The sequence below is a fragment of the Danio rerio genome, chromosome 1 (genome assembly GCF_052040795.2).
Source record: "Danio rerio strain M-AB ecotype USA chromosome 1, GRCz13ab, whole genome shotgun sequence".
NCBI classification, from domain to species: Eukaryota; Metazoa; Chordata; class Actinopteri; order Cypriniformes; family Danionidae; genus Danio; species Danio rerio.
In genome coordinates, this window is record NC_141021.1 from 46385097 (window position 1) to 46401391 (window position 16295).

The following is a 16295-nucleotide window of genomic DNA, read 5'->3' on the forward strand; positions in this document are numbered from 1 at the left end:
CTCAGTGAATCTAAACATACAACGCTGAATATACAAAAATAAAATGGCATATTTGTTTTCCACAGCCAAGAATTTCATTTGAATATGGCATAACACAACTTGTAAGTAATGAATAATGTGAACTATTAATATATCAGTTGCATTATAAATAGTATCTTCAATCTTTTTTTAATCTTGTTTGCAGTTCCCTTCCTTCATGAAGGTCAGTACACTCCAAATGAATTGCTTTAAGTTACTTATTTAATACGAGTTTAAACAACACAATTTTTTTTCGGGGGCAACCTAACCGTTTTATGATCAATTGACTTGAAGCTGTTACCTTTAATTAAACTATTTGTGTTGGGACAGCATGAATGAATTGTGTGAAACCCTGCATTTATTTACAGTGTATTTTAGTCTTCAAATTGAGAAAGACATTTTGAATAATCTGTGAATGCATGTTATATCTCTTGCTTCATTTATTTACTGTATATAACATTTATTTTGATTAAATATACAGGCAGAGACTGAAAAGGATCTTGGAGCGAATTAAGAAAAACTTAATTAACAATCACACTGGTGAGACAGAATACGAATAAACAGTTTGAATGAAAGCTTAACTTTGGATTTAATTATCTTTTTCTTTTTTCCACAGGAAAGCAAAGCATCCGTTATATACTGCAATTTAGCATAGAATAGAAATGTACTGTATAAAATAGATTTTGAAATGTTATTTTATTGCTCGTTACCGCCACTTGGTGGCTCTTTGCTCTTATTGTTTGCAGATTTTGAAATCAGTTCATTAAATCTTTTAGCATCTTCACTTTGTCTTTCATCATTTGTGCAATAATAGTGGGGAAAGTGGGGAAATAATAGCATCAGGCAAACTGAATTGAGCATCATATATTTATTTGATATATCAGACATGTCCAAGTTTTTAAAAAATTCAAAATAAAGGTCTCCTGTGAGGGATCTGCATGAAGGGAAATCTGAAAAACCAACAACAAATATGTATTCTTAACTGATTACTTGAATGATATGCCATACTTTTATTTTTAGGAGAGTTTGAATACCTTTCAGTAATGCAATCTTCTACGGTTCAAACAACGGGAAGCCTGGATTTCCCTGTCAGAGGCAGGAAGGGTTAATAAACAAACTAATCTGTCAAGCAATTTAACATTAACTGTTCTAGTCAGTCATATTTGTGTCAAAAACTTATCTTACCTCTCCAGTTCCAGGACCGGGTCGATCACCCCGGTATTCAGGCACAGACGTTGCTTTCGGGTCTGCCAAATTCCCTCTGTTCTGAAAGAAATTGGACAAAAAAGGCATATTGTATATCACTTATCCCTCATATATCCCTTTAAGATGAGACACCGCAGACAAAAATGCAGCTTTTTTTGAAACTTTTTCCTGAAGTGTTTTTTATCGCACTTCATAAATTTTTGATGTTTGTCTTTAGATCTTTGCATTACAAATCATAATTTAAAACGAAGATTTATGCAAAAAAAAAAAAAAAAATATATATATATATATATATATATATATATATATATATATTTTTTTTTTTTTTTTCCTAAATAATTAACTTGTGACACAAATCATGTTTCAGATTTTTACACAGGTATATTTTGCCATGTAAATGACCTGATTTAATCAGGTAAAATTAGAAAATGAGATTGAAAAGTAAAAAGAGAAATAAAACCTTTTGAAACTCTACAAAAATGACTCTAGAAACATTATAAACAAACAAATGCATTTATGTTAGAAATTTATGCAAATGACCACGTAGTTCACTAAATATTGTCTCCTTTACACATTTAAAAATTTTCGAAAACTTTTATTGGGACACAATTCTGTAATCAGTTAACTGGAGATATGGTATTAGCAACACTGTAAAAAAAATCACAAATGTATATTTATGGTTGTGAACCATATTATGGGACGTTGATTTCTGCTCTGTCGACTTTTGATGTTGATAATTCAACTCTACAGTTTAATAAAATGAAATTTATTGACATTTTACAAGATCGAAATAATCTCTTTAAACTATTAAAAATGTCACTAAAAGTCCTATTTTCAAACTTTTCAAGGTTAAGAGTTGTTAAAAGAAAGATTAGTGTACCCAAAAAAAAGGGGGGAGGGGGGGGGGGTTAAAACATGAATCACAAAATACAAAAAAAAACTGCTAAATTACAGATTGTTTTGAAAAAAACAGCATAAAACAAAATCAGAATAACAAAACAGGAAAATTGTATATTAAATACATATTAATTTATATTTATTAAATTCTATTAAATTATTTCAAATATGAAATAAAATATGGAATGACAGAATAATAAAACAAAAATTTCTCCAATCAACCAATTAAAAAGCAGAATGTGAGTTTTTACAATACCTGGATCGGTTGTATTGGTTGTATTGGTTGCATTGGCTGCATTGGTTGCATTGGTTGAACTGGTTGCAGTGTAGCCTGGCCTTGAATGTTGGGTCCAATGTTGGGCATCAGCTGTACAGGAGTCCTCAGAGGATACAAATTAGTCATGAAGAACGGAAAGCCCTAGAAACAAACATTTGACTTGTTTTACTCTCGAAAAAAAGAACATTTATTTTACATAAAGCTGAGAGTGTGATCTGTGTCTGTCTGTATGGCTTGTAATCCTACAACCCCACTATTTGGGGACCAAATAGTAGATTGACATTGTGGGGACATTTTTTTTTTTTTTTTGGGCCCGACTCATAAATTACAAAGAATTAAGTATTTTAAAAATGTAATAATGCAGTTGTTTCGTCTGAGGGTTGGATTTAGCGGTAGGGGGATAGAATATGCAGTCTATCTTTTCCGAGATCACCTGAATCCCTGTGAATAAAACCAGGAACCCTCTTCTCTCCCCTACCTTACCACAAACCAACACCTAAAAATTATCAATTCAGAGTGAGTGAGCTTAACAAACCACCGGTAGAAACCATCTATATGTCTATCACTCTTTCTCTCTTTCAAAAAAAACTTCCCCCTTCTTACTCTAGCGCTAAATTATCTGAGCATAAATAGCTCATTTGTATAATTAGCCCTTATTGTGTAAATCACTGAATGCCTGCTTGATTGTAAGCGTACTGTATAACAATCATTACATCGATGGAAAGTCCCTATAAAGATAGCTGTGCAAGTGTTTGTGTGTGTGTACCGGAGGAAGGTTTTGTGCTGGTATGCCGTTGTTGGGACCAAGACCCGGCACAGATGGGTCCTGCTGCAGTGGAGGGATCTGAGCGGGGTTAATCTGAGGGGGCAGGAAGGGTCCCTGCAGTCCAGGGTTAAAATTCAGCACCTGTGGAGGCTGCTGCTGGATCAGGAATGGAGAGAAAAATGGAGAACCCTAAAGAGAAAAGAGTTACAAATCATCTCAGATCCAAATAAACATGTTATATAATGAGCAATGTACTGTAATCACATATAAGCATACTATATATACTATCATTTAATGTAAGCATGTGTGTGTGTTTTAATACTGACTATATTGATATTTAACTAATATCAGGTTTGAAAACACCATATTGAGATAACAGTTCATTTGTTGTTTCAGGTTGTTAGATTTTATATGTCAGTCAAATATCAGATTCCTGGATTTACTCTTAAATGTTCACACTTGTTTAAATGAGGCTAAATTTTACCTGTGCTGGACCCAAACCCATGCCTGCCAGGGTGAGACCATTAAGACGCAAAATCTAAGGAAGAATTAACCATTGTGAGCATTTATTTGGCATGTATAACAGAAAACACAAGATGTATGTTGTCTTTGGATGTTGAGAACATAATTAATAGCTCTCCTGTGACATTAAGTATTTTTAATACATTTCCCTTTTTTGTAGTATTTGCTATTATATTTTTATTATAGAGAACGTCCTGATTTGTGTTTAAAAATAATCTTCTCTCCATTAAAAATCCCATATTAATAAATAAATTAGTAATAAATTATTATTTCCTGGGAAAATTCACAGGAGGGCTAATAATTGTTTTGAACATATATATAAAGAGAGTCATTTTTCTATTTTATTACTTTTTTTCTATTATTTTGCATTCATGGTGTCTATTTTTAAATAAATACCATCCTTCTGAACAAATCCTAAAATATTCGGAGCACATTGTGGACATTTTGTTTCACACTTCTGCCAAAAATATTAAAAAGCACATAAAACAAAAACTGAATAATGTACAAATACTAATACAAAGTTGCTTATAATACTAAAATAACACAAGGATGCATACAAAAAGCAAGAAACCTGAGAGAAAAGAAATGGATGCTGATCTTTGGAACAATGTATTGCTCAACTATTAAAGCAAAATATTAAGCAGTTTTTAACATAAGGAGAAATTATATAACACAATAATATGATATCTAAAAGATCACATGACTCTGACATCTGAAGTAATGATACTGAACCTTCACTTTTTCCAACAAAAAAGTCCCATGAGGTCTTAAAAAGTCTTTAAAAATGTCTTAAATTTCAAAAACAAAATGTTAGGCCTCAAAAAGTCTTAAATTCAGTTAAATATTGTGTTGTAGATCTTAAATAATTTTAAACAGGTCTTAATTTTTTTCTGTCCAGGTAAAGCTAACCAATCGGGACAACATCTATCCAATCATCAACAATCCATCACAATAAAATCTTTTTTTTTTTTAGATATATTTCAGTTTTGTATTGCAAAGAGAGACAATTTACAATAGCTGTTTGACATTTTTACAGCAGTTTCTCTAAATTAAATTCCCTAATCAGGAAAAGAAAACTAAAAACAATTACACAATTCCTTACAATAATAACAGAGCAACCTATCATTTTACATGATTTATACGCAACCAATTTGAGGTAAAAGCCAACAGATTTTTTTTTATTATTTATGTCATTGTCTCCATAATAATATACCTTTAACAATGTGTAAACTTGTCATTAAAAAAAAAAAATTGTCGCTAAGAATTAATTTATTTTATTATTTTTTTAATTATTTTTTTTTGTGGCAACTGATCAGGCCATTAGAAATAATCATTAGTGTTTAGCCCTGTATAAATCTAAAATTTAAGTCATAAAGGTCCTAAAAGGCTCTTAAAAAGTCATAAGCATGCAGAAACACTGTAAAAATACATACTAACATACAATAAACTTATTATTACAATGTTAAATTGTTATAATATTTCAAATAATACTCCTTTTTTCCTTTCAACAACAATTAAATATCACATTGTCCCAAAAATATTTTATATTTAGTTATGAAATAAAAATGGATGAGAAACATACCTCATTACTGTTGCTTGCTATTAGTCCAACTTGTGGCTGATAGATCTGAGAAAATCAAAACAGATTTAAACTGAAAACATCTAAATGATCTGAAATCATTTAACATAATAAAATCATTGAGTAACACTTTATTATGATGGTCCTTTTGAGTATTAGTAGATGGTCTGATTAATATCTGCTGATACTGCTCCTTCAACAGACATTTAACTGACTATAAGTAACTTTGCAACATGTCAACACTAACCCTAACCCTCACCCCAACATAACAGTCTATTTATAATCTTAATGAGAATTAGTTGGCATGTAGATGCTATATAACTTAAATTCAACAAATGGACCATCAAAATAAAGTGTGACCAGTCATTCTTATTATAAATTAATGCTCACTTACAGGGACACAAGTGCAAATGCTGAGAAGAGCAGCCATGGAAAAGGTGGCTTGAAACTTCATCTTGAAAACCTGCAGATGAAAATTCAATGAGAAAAAACAAAGAGACAGTCAAATATTTAAATATACTTCTGGAATTCACTCTGTAAACTACTAACAATACAGTCAATAAATGCAAAATAAAGTACATTCATAGCAGAGCAGATGTGCAAACTATAATCACCTTCCTCCGATGGCTTTTAAACTGGTGCTTGCTCTCTTATAATATCAGGTTGCTGTAGCTGTGACACTTACGGTGTGTCATGTGTCTCAATTTGTCCAAACATAACGTCATATTTATGCTTGTAAATCATTATGGTCAAACACCTTAAGACAAGACGCTGCAGGAGAACAGGGTAAAAAATAGTTAAATCACCATAATTTCCCATGCTGACTGATTATGTTAGGAATGACCTGCATTGTACAATAACAAAGTTGAGTGAAATGTTATGTTTAAATGAACAAATCAGACATTGATTGATTGATTGATTAAACATATGCTAATTTATATTCATTTTTAACAAAAACACTCTATAAATTGATTTTTTTTCATGAAATGATTTTCTTTTTGTTTTATTTTATATTGACATATTAAAGTCTGAAGGTTTTACAGAGCAGGTTATTCAGAGAAATCATTTTTTATTAATTCATAAGAATTTAGATTAGATTTTTATCTAATCCATAAGAAGCCATTAAAAACTACTTTTTGTACACTTAGAAACATACATGGTTCCACACAATCAGTTTGTTGTAGGACAAAGTTAATTAAGTTAACTTATTAGCTTTTACAAATCGAAGTAAAATGAGCATAAAAACAATTAGGTTTGTTTTGGTTTAGAATTGTGTTGTTTAAGTACAGTTTAAATAGTTTGAACAAACAGCAAACATAATTTTTTAGTGTAGAATGAAATGTAAAATCAACATATCCCACAGTAAAAACTTTTAAATATAAATGTGTATAAAATGTTTGGAGTTTGCAAGAGTTTCTAAAGCTTCTGAAAAGATTTATGGCTCACTACAATAATGATAATTTGAGAAAATGACCTTTAAAAACACAAATTGATGAATTTGGGATGTTAACATAGAGAAGCCTGAAAATAAAATTATAAAAAATCTTTTTTAAAAGTCCAAAATCTCCAAATTTACAGTGCAGCAAAAAAAAAAAAAAAAACTACAAAAACAGCGTCTCGCCTTAAAACCTGAGCTGTCGCCAGGATTTGTCTGTTAGTACAGTATGCTTGTTTTGATGACATCTATCATTATAATATTATATCAAGTAATTAAGTAGGCCTATCTAATGCTTAAGAAAGACAGGAGAAATGCCTGAGGACTGATGTTTGTCACAGACTAATAAGCAGGTGAACTATGGGTTGTTTACTCTGTGAGGTAACGAGACAAATTATTGTCTGACAGAATGAAAAAAACACGATTGAATCACTTTAAAACAATAATTAGAGCAATCAGTGTGGTCATCTTCATTCACTAATTACATGCTTTAGAGTCTGCGTTTTCCAGACAGGCAAACTAGACTGAAATGGTTGATTTGCAACATGGCTGTAGTTTTCTTGTTTTAAAAAATCTGCAACATGTCAAGTCTTCCAGTAGAGAGCGCTTGTAGTAAAATTACTACCAACGGTATCTGGATGCAGCTTTTATGATGCAAGCTGAGATTGCATCACTCAGCGATTAAATGTCAGACGCAATACACTCAATAGAGCTAGTGAAGTCATTGTGAGAGGTAGGGTTAGGGTTGGGGTTAGGTGAGCGCATTAAAAAGCATTGGAAGCAGCCCAGATTGCACTGCACCAGATCACTATTTTAGGCAACATTGTACTTCAGAAATAGCCACCATCTCATAGTGTATGAAAGTAGATGTCTGATTTGGTTAAAACAAAAAATAAATAAATGAGTGTTTAAACATGGTACTGTATTCTGTCTTTACCTAAATGTTGACATTATGGAGACTTTTGTTTTTTGTCCCTTTTAAGGAAAACGTATTTGGAAAAGTAAAAATGCAAAAAATAAATAATAATAAAATAAATAAATTCAAAGGGGGGCTAATAATTCTGACTTTAATTTATATATATATATATATATATATATAGAGAGAGAGAGAGAGAGAGAGAGAGAGAGAGAGAGAGAGAGAGAGCCATTGTCAACGGTCGGATAAGAGGAGACAGACTCGGGAGATTCACATTCTGCTCACCTCTTGGCAATAGCACAGTAGACTATATGATAACAGATATAGACCCTTCATCTCTCAGAGCATTCACTGTTAGAGAACTCACCCCACTTTCTGACCATAGCCAAATTACTTTATACCTCAAAAATACAATAACAAACCCTTGCACACAGCCCAATAAACTATTTAACATCAGAAAGCCATACAGATGGGCTGAGAACAGTGCAGAAGACTACCAAAATGCAGTAAACAGCCCAAAAACTCAACAAATCCTAGATAACTTCCTGGTTAACGCATATGCCCACACCAAACAAGGAGTTAATGTGGCGGTAAAAGACATAAACAATATATTCGAAAGTACAGCTAAACAGGCAAAATTAAAAGTTAAAACCAGACAAAATAATCCACCCAAAAATGACAAAAACTGGTTTGATCAAGAATGCCTTTCAATTAGGAAACACCTCAGAAACCTGTCAAATCAGAAACACAGAGACCCAAATAATGCAGAGATTCGGCTTCTCTATTGTGAAACACTAAAACAATACAAACAAACACTCAGAACCAAAAAGGCACAATACACCCAAAAACAACTGACAACAATAGAGAACTCCATTAACTCAAATCAATTCTGGGACAACTGGAAAAACTTGATCAAAAACGATCATGAAGAGCTACCGATCCAAAATTCAGAAATATGGGAGACCCATTTCCAAACACTATTCAATAAAGTAGAAACAGACACAAATCCTAAACAAAATCAAATAACAAAAACACTGTCAACACTAGAATCGACTATCAAGGATAATCAAAACCCAATAGACTTCCCCATCACTATAATGGAGCTTAAAGACAAAATTAAATCTGTTCAACCTAAAAAAGCATCTGGACCTGACGGAATATTAAACGAAATGATAAAACAAACCAGCCCTAAATTTCAATCAGCCATCCTAAAATTATTTAATCTAGTTCTGAATTTTGGTCGCTTCCCTGATATCTGGAATCAAGGACTGATAACACCCATCTTTAAAAATGGAGATAAATTTGACCCCAATAATTACAGAGGGATTTGTGTGAGCAGCAACCTGGGAAAGTTATTCTGTAGTTTAATAAATGCCCGAGTACTGGACTTCATCACGACACATAATGTCTTAAGCAGAAGTCAAATTGGATTTTTACCATAATACCGCACATCTGACCACATTTACACACTGCACTCGCTAATTGAAAAACAAACTGTCCAAAATAAAGGTAAAATATACGCATGCTTCATTGACTTTAAAAAAGCTTTCGACTCAATTTGGCACCAAGGCTTACTTTATAAGCTGATTGAAAGTGGCATAGGAGGAAAAACATACGACCTTATTAAATCAATGTACAACGAAAGCAAATGTGGCATCAAAATTAGCACAAAAAGAACAAAATATCTTTCCCAGAAGCGTGGAGTGAGACAAGGCTGCTGCCTGAGCCCAACACTATTCAACATCTACATAAACGAGCTGGCGCTCAGTCTGGAGCGATCCACCGCTCCGGGTCTCGATCTCCACGACTCTCAGATCAAATGCCTGCTTTACGCAGACGACCTGCTGCTACTATCGCCAACCAAACAGGGCCTACAGCAGAACCTGCAGTTGCTGGACCAGTACTGCCAGACCTGGGCCCTGACCGTCAACCTAAACAAAACCAAAATCATCACCTTCCAAAAAAGAGCCAGACCCCAGGGAACACAACACGCATTCACACTAGGTACCAATCAGATAACACACACAACACAGTATAATTATTTAGGCCTGAACATCACCTCCACTGGAAACTTTAATCCTGCAATGAATGAGCTGAGAGATAAAGCCCGCAGAGCCTTCTACGCCATCAAACGCCAATGCCCCATAGACATCCCTGTTCAGATCTGGCTGAAGATCCTAGAGTCCGTCATCAAGCCCATCGCCCTCTACGGCAGTGAGGTGTGGGGCCCACTGACAAACCCAGAACAAGATCTGGCCAAATGGGACAAACACCCAATAGAAACCCTGCACACAGAGCTGTGTAAGAACATCCTACACGTCCACCGGCACACAACAAACAACGGATGCAGAGCAGAATTAGGCAAATACCCTCTGATAATAAAGATACAGAAAAGAGCTGTCAAATTCTGGAAGCACTTAAAACTCAGCGACCCGGACTCATACCACTATAAAGCCCTGCAGGACAGAGAACTCAGCAGAAGAGCAGACCCACTCTCCCAGCTGGCCCAGAGCTTCAGGGTCTCTGAGACGTCTCCTGAGGAGCTGAACACACTCCTGCCACTGACTCAGATCACACACCAGATCAAGAACAGCTACACACACCACTGGGACACTCAAACACAACTGCAAAGCAAAATGCAGTGTTATCTGGCCCTGAAGAGACAATATACTCTGGCAGACTACCTTCACACAGTGACAGATAAAGGTCTGAGAAACACCCTGAGCAGATACAGACTCAGCGGACACCAGCTGGCTATAGAGACGGGCCGGCACAGACAAACATGGCTGCCGGTGGAGGAGCGGCTGTGCCCACACTGCCCTCAGCAGCCGATTGAAACAGAACTGCACTTCCTTACGGAGTGCACAAAATACTCAGAGATCCGGAAGAAGTTCTACCCGAAACTCACACACACACACACAAAAACTTTGAGTCCCTGTCAAACTATGAGAAACTGCCCATCCTACTGGGGGAGTGTGTGTGCTGCTGTGTGTTAGCAGCTCAGTTTGTGCACTCCTGCCACCATCTGAGGAACCCACAATGATCCGCTCCACTGTCTCCAACACACAACACAGGAACTCTTTACTCGTGGAATTACTGTTTATATTATTGTCACCACTTTTATCCTGTTTCACAAATTACCATTAATCTATTTTTATTTTTATTAATATTTTTAGTTTTACTGATATATTGTTATTTTTATTAATCTATTTTTATTTTTTTACATTTCTTTTCTTTATTTCTATATTATATTTTATGTTCATATTTGTTTGCACTACTGCCCTTTTTGCACTGTCTTGTCTGTACGCAGCGACGCTGCACTGCTTTGGCAATACGAATGTACAGCTATTTGTCATGCCAATAAAGCACCTAAAATGTGAAAATGTGAAAATGAGAGAGAGAGAGAGAGAGAGAGAGAGAGAGAGAGAGAGAGAGAGAGAGAGAGAAAGACTGATGGGGGAATTCTCTCAATTACATGATGTATTGTTATGTGTTTAAATAAAACATTTTTGCTTTGTTAATTTTTTTTATTCATTCATTTTATTTGTGGCTTAGTCCCTTTTTTAATCAGGGGATGTCACCGCGGAATGAACCGCCAAATTATCCAGCATATGTTTCACGCAGCAGATGCCCTTCCACCAGCAACCCATCTCTGGGAAACACGCATACACACTTATCCACGAACACTATGTTCATTTTAGCTTACCGCATGTTTTTGGACTAGTTGGGGAAACAGGGAACAGGGAAACAGGAACACCCAGAGGAAACCCATGCAAACACGGGGAGAACATGCAAACTCCACACAGAAATGCCATTTGACCCAGCCGAGGCTTGAAACAGCAACCTTCTTGCTGTGAGGCGACAGTGCTACCCACTGCGCCGCCCCAAACACTTTTTGTTTTTTTATTTTAAAAAAATTTAATAAAGAGTTAAACAAAAGGTCAAAATAACAGAAAATTTAGTTTTAGGTTTGAATTATATTGTTTAATCTTTATTTTTATTTGTGTTAAGTTTGAAGAGTTTGACTTTTCGCACTGATGTCATTTTGTGGTTATACAATAGTTTCTGAAACAGCCACGGTTTCAACATGCTTTCAGTCTACCCATAATAATAGTTGTATGTTTCTGTAAATAGATGTCTATTTGGACAAAAACCCTCGTGAAAAAAAATTGCATTGATGTACTGAGGATGCAGAAACATCTTTAAAAAGCATTGACTGAACGATGATATCAATATATTTTATACAACAATTACATAATTCATTTAAAATGGATATTTGAATGACCATTACTTCAGTATGTCTGCATGCTGTATTTTCCCTTTTGCTTCAGGGAAGCATCAGTTACCAGCAGATGGCGATAAAACACAACATTGTAAAAAAATATAGACGATCCATTAGTCCTGACTGCATGTTTTTAGGTCATGGGAACTTATTTAACAAAGTTAATCATGTTTTCAGTTAATTTAATAAGTTATGCAAGCTGTTTTAAGTCAGTTTAACATAATATAAGTTCAAATGACTGGTTAAATTGAATCAGCTTAAAATTTTAAGGTAACCAGGATTTCTTAGTGAATGAACTCATTTGAAATCATGGCTTTATGATTGTATGATAATTTTTTTATAAAGCATTTGTGGCAATATGATTAGCAGGGCATAAAATGAGACAAGTTCACATTTGCAACAAACTAGTACATTTTATTCCGCATTCAGTATAAACATTTAATACAAATGTTCACAATGTATCAAAATAAGGCAACGTATTAGAAAATTAGGCTTAGCTACATAAGGAAATCTATACTACATATATTTCTTTTAAACAATGACTTGAAAAGAACTTTCCAGTGGTGATCTTATGAAAGGACCTGTGAAAAGAAACAATTATTTTCACAGCATATGATTATTAATTATTATGATTATTGCTGGTAAATATCTATGTCTGTTTCAACACTAGCAAAAAAAGACACCTCAGTTACTCAAAATATCTGACATTCTATCTGATTTAGCCAACAGTATTTCCAGACACAGTAGGGCTGAGCTGAGCAGGCATCTGCAGATGAAAAAGTCAGAATTATATTATAAAATACTTTTCATTGTACATCATCAAGATTTAAAATGATGTTTCCTGCTCACCTGGGTGACTGAGACAGGTGGTCTTGCTGTGGTCCTTCTGATAAATGATCGCTGAGGAGAAAGAAAAGAAGGAGGAATGATTTAAGATGGCAAATAGATGGAATTTTGCTGTCAAATAGCTACCAAATACATCTTCGAAATTATCTATGTTAAAATAATGAGCCAAATGTATTCATAGAAGTTATTTTGAGTAAATCTTTTTATCACATTTAATGTTCATAAATAAAACAAATATATAGCTGGTAAATTATATAGGCCTATTGACCATAAAACATTCAGAATATACATTTTGATGAGGATTTCAAGTTATACGAACAAAAGTTTTGAGGAGAAAAAAAATGAATTTCAGGAAAACACTTTTAACGTGTTTTAAATAGCCTATATGTAATAATAATATTAATAGATTTTTTAATACATATGCAATACAATTAAAATAAATAGCACTTTTTACTATACACTATAACTTATATAACATAAAACTGCATCACAAAAGATACCTTAAATCTTCCCAGTGAGCCTTGTGGCAACCCAACGGCTTGATTATTTCCAGCAGGTCCTTGTCCAGCCTAAATAAATAACAAATAAGCTTAATGAACACATTTGTAGTCTATTTTTATTATGGAAACTAGACGATTGGTTTTGTACCGCAACTTGTTGCTGAGGAGGAATTACGGCAGGTTGATTAGGAAGTCCAGCCACGAAATACGGCAAGCCCTGTTTATTAAAACAAAGTAAAATTACTACCTCGTAGTAGACAAGACACAAGTATTATTTCAAACATAACAAGTGAAAACTGTATTGTACCCCATTAGCGGGAGGGAAGGGGTAAGGCAGAGCTCCAGCGTTAGGAAGGCCGAAGGGAGCTGGTGCCACTGGAGGCTGAAGCACATATGGAGGAAGAGCAGCCGCGGGAAGAAACTGGTGGACATGGAGGTAATTAAATAAACTGCACACTGTGCGCAGGACAGCGGGACATGACTAAGTGGTTGTTAATCGTTCATTCATATAGTACCTGTGGAATAGGAGGCTGTCCTATAACCGCAGCACCTCCAGCAACCACTGGTGGGTTCAGACCACCCAGCAGCAGAGGGTTCACTCCATTTACACCAGTAAGCAGACCACCATTCAGACCGTTGACCACAAGAAGCTTCTGTAATAAGCATCAAGGGGGGGAAAACTTAAATCAGTATTAAATAGAAGTTTGAAAATAGTGCTTTCTTCCCTGATGATATCTGACTGAAATCATCGTTTTGTTTTTTTTTTTGTCACCAGAACGTTCAAGGTTCGGTAGCAAGCTTTCTTTACGTAAACAGAACGTTCCCTCTAGGTTAGGAGAACATTCCCAGAAAGTTCTTTTTACGTTGTTTTGAAAAATTATCCAGAAGGAGTTTACAGAGAACAGTTGCCAGATTGCCAAAAAATAACCAAATGGGAGCCATATAAGAGTGTTTTATTAATATTTATATTATTTTTGCAGGAACTACTTCTCGAAAAAAGAAAAAAGGGACGGAAGGACTTAAAGGGATAGTTCACCCAAACTATCCCTATCCATTCTGTTATTATTTTTCTCTCCCTCTACTTGTTTCCAAACTGATTTTTGCTGGTTGAACTAGTACAATCACAGGACAGTTTATTTCTTCCTGAACTACGGTCTAGGCTAATTCGTACAATCTCATTTATACATTTTTATACGATTTGCCCAACCTCCAATCAGGGTGAGGTTAGGACTGAGGTTTGGGGAAATGCGAACTGACCAAGCAAGGGCTCGAACCAGTGACCTTGCTGTGAGGCGATTGTGCTACCCACTGCGCCACCGTGACACACACACAGTTTCAAATGAATTTTAAAAATGTAAGAAATTGTATAAATTAGCCACTTGTCTGATAATATGTTAAACAGTTATGTTTCCTTGTGAGATTGGGCTGATTGAACACAAAAGAAGATATTCTGAATTTCCTACTATATAAGCCACAGGTGTCAAACTCAGTTCCAAAAGGGCCGCAGCTCTGCACAGTTTAGTTACAACCGTAATTAAACACACCTGATCAAACTAATTGAGTCCTTCAGGCTTGTTTGAAACCTACAGGTAAGTGTGTTGGAGCAGGGTTGGAACTAAACTGTGCAGGCCTTCGGCCCTCCAGGAATTGACTTTGACACCCCTGATATAAGCCAATGGTTACAGTTATTTAGCTTTCGTCAAAATATAGTTTTATATGTTCAACAGAATAAAGAAACTCATAAAGCTTTAAAACTCCTTGAAGATGAGTAAATAGTGAGTATTTATATTTTTTGATAAACTATCCCTTCAATGTTGTCAGATGAAAATTGATTTTATCGCCAGATTGCTATTGGTCGAGTTCATCATGACAGGTTGTCTTGGCAACTTATAAGACAGGTATATATTATTATTTTAGGTCAAATGAATAAAGAATATTATAAATCAAATACAATTATAAATTGGCTGGCGAATTCATTCATACTTACAAATAAATATTCTAAGTTACAAATTAGAGCGTTCCTACAACATAAATGAACTTACCTTTGCTGAAGTGGCCTAAAAAGAAAAAAAATAAATTGATTAATGCATAAGTGGGTGAAAAAAATTAAATTTGGATGATAAAATGAACAGATTACATTTAATCAGTGTACTCACATGAGCAGTAATGCTTAGTACCATAAAGATTGTAACAAAGTTCTTCATTGTGCAATCTAAAAAAATACAATTCAATATATTAGATTTTAGACATTCATGTTGCCTATACATGCTGTTTCAGAAGTGAAATGTTGTCAGCACCTACCTGTTTCTCACTCCAGAAGTGTACAGTATAGCGAATCCCCAAGGCCTTTTATTGAGACGAATGATCAAGTTCAGCCAATAACAGCTCAACACTAATCCAGCTGTGTTGTGCATCAGCAGGGCATTAGAAAACATTAGTTATGTTACGGTTTTGTTTTTTGGTTATGTTCAGGTTAACCACTGGGATAACTTCAGGCAGAATTTGTGGCTAATTTGAGTTTTTTTAAATGCACACATAAGTCACACAACCTGTACGGACACATGAAAACAGAAATGTGGTCTTGGCCTATATGAAAACATGGTTGTGTTATAATCTCCTGGTCTGAATGTCTTAGGTCTTAGATCATTTGCGTTGTCATATAGTCAACAAACGTCAGACCTATAGAGCATGATGTCATAAAAGTGGTCAAAACTGAAAACCTGTCAGATGACATTGATTGGGATGTTTTTAGATAGGGGTTTGACGATTTAACAATAAAATTTGTGTTTGAATGTATAGGTTGCTTTGATAGATATAGATTTAAAACTGTGGAAATCACAACATGAAACATATTGGTTTGGAGATTAAATATGTTTATGTAATACACTCATTCTCACATATTTTTACATTTAACCTAAATTTGAGAATATTTGGAAAAAGTAAACTGAGTTGGTGGGTAATCATGTAATATGTAAAACTGTTGGTTAATGTAATCGCAAAAGCTCATAACAGCACAGATTGTTTTGTCATTGTACAGAAAGCTCATAAATG

At 34.6% G+C, this 16295-nt stretch overlaps 3 protein-coding genes across 8 annotated transcripts in view; 1 reads left to right on the plus strand and 2 right to left on the minus strand.

Annotated features, from left to right (window-relative positions):
- Positions 1 to 798, plus strand: part of LOC147837473 (uncharacterized) — a 65676-nt gene extending 64878 nt beyond the window's left edge. For 3 of the 5 annotated variants that reach the window (XM_087237507.1, XM_087237508.1, XM_087237509.1), the window contains 3 exons: positions 66 to 105; positions 500 to 558; positions 635 to 798. In XM_087237507.1, the coding sequence (XP_087093633.1) occupies positions 66 to 105; positions 500 to 510 (51 nt within the window). In that variant the 3' untranslated portion in view covers positions 511 to 558; positions 635 to 798. Of the gene's footprint in view, positions 1 to 65; positions 106 to 184; positions 203 to 499; positions 559 to 634 lie in introns of all 5 variants that reach the window. The other 2 variants (XM_087237504.1, XM_087237505.1) reach the window with 1 other exon arrangement.
- A 76-nt stretch (positions 799 to 874) lies between these two features.
- odam (odontogenic, ameloblast associated) lies at positions 875 to 5871 on the minus strand. The gene is given in 9 exon segments (NM_001145243.2): positions 875 to 968; positions 1053 to 1104; positions 1204 to 1284; positions 2378 to 2539; positions 3165 to 3353; positions 3649 to 3702; positions 5269 to 5313; positions 5660 to 5728; positions 5845 to 5871. Coding segments are annotated over 8 exon segments (639 nt in total). The 5' UTR covers positions 5851 to 5871; the 3' UTR covers positions 875 to 968; positions 1053 to 1071.
- A 6423-nt stretch (positions 5872 to 12294) lies between these two features.
- Positions 12295 to 15567, minus strand: scpp9 (secretory calcium-binding phosphoprotein 9). 2 transcript variants are annotated; one of them, NM_001145245.1, is made up of 9 exons: positions 15546 to 15567; positions 15401 to 15456; positions 15287 to 15301; positions 13760 to 13897; positions 13552 to 13665; positions 13393 to 13461; positions 13245 to 13313; positions 12748 to 12798; positions 12295 to 12664 (listed from the first exon to the last, which is right to left on the minus strand). In NM_001145245.1, exons 2-9 carry the CDS (start codon positions 15446 to 15448, stop codon positions 12617 to 12619), a joined length of 552 nt encoding a protein of 183 aa, NP_001138717.1. In that variant the 5' UTR covers positions 15449 to 15456; positions 15546 to 15567; the 3' UTR covers positions 12295 to 12616. The 2 variants fall into 2 exon arrangements, with proteins under 2 accessions (NP_001138717.1, XP_087091075.1); XM_087234949.1 differs by lacking the exon at positions 15546 to 15567 and having other exon boundaries at positions 12300 to 12664; positions 15401 to 15477.
- Between the last annotated feature and the right edge of the window lie 728 nt (positions 15568 to 16295).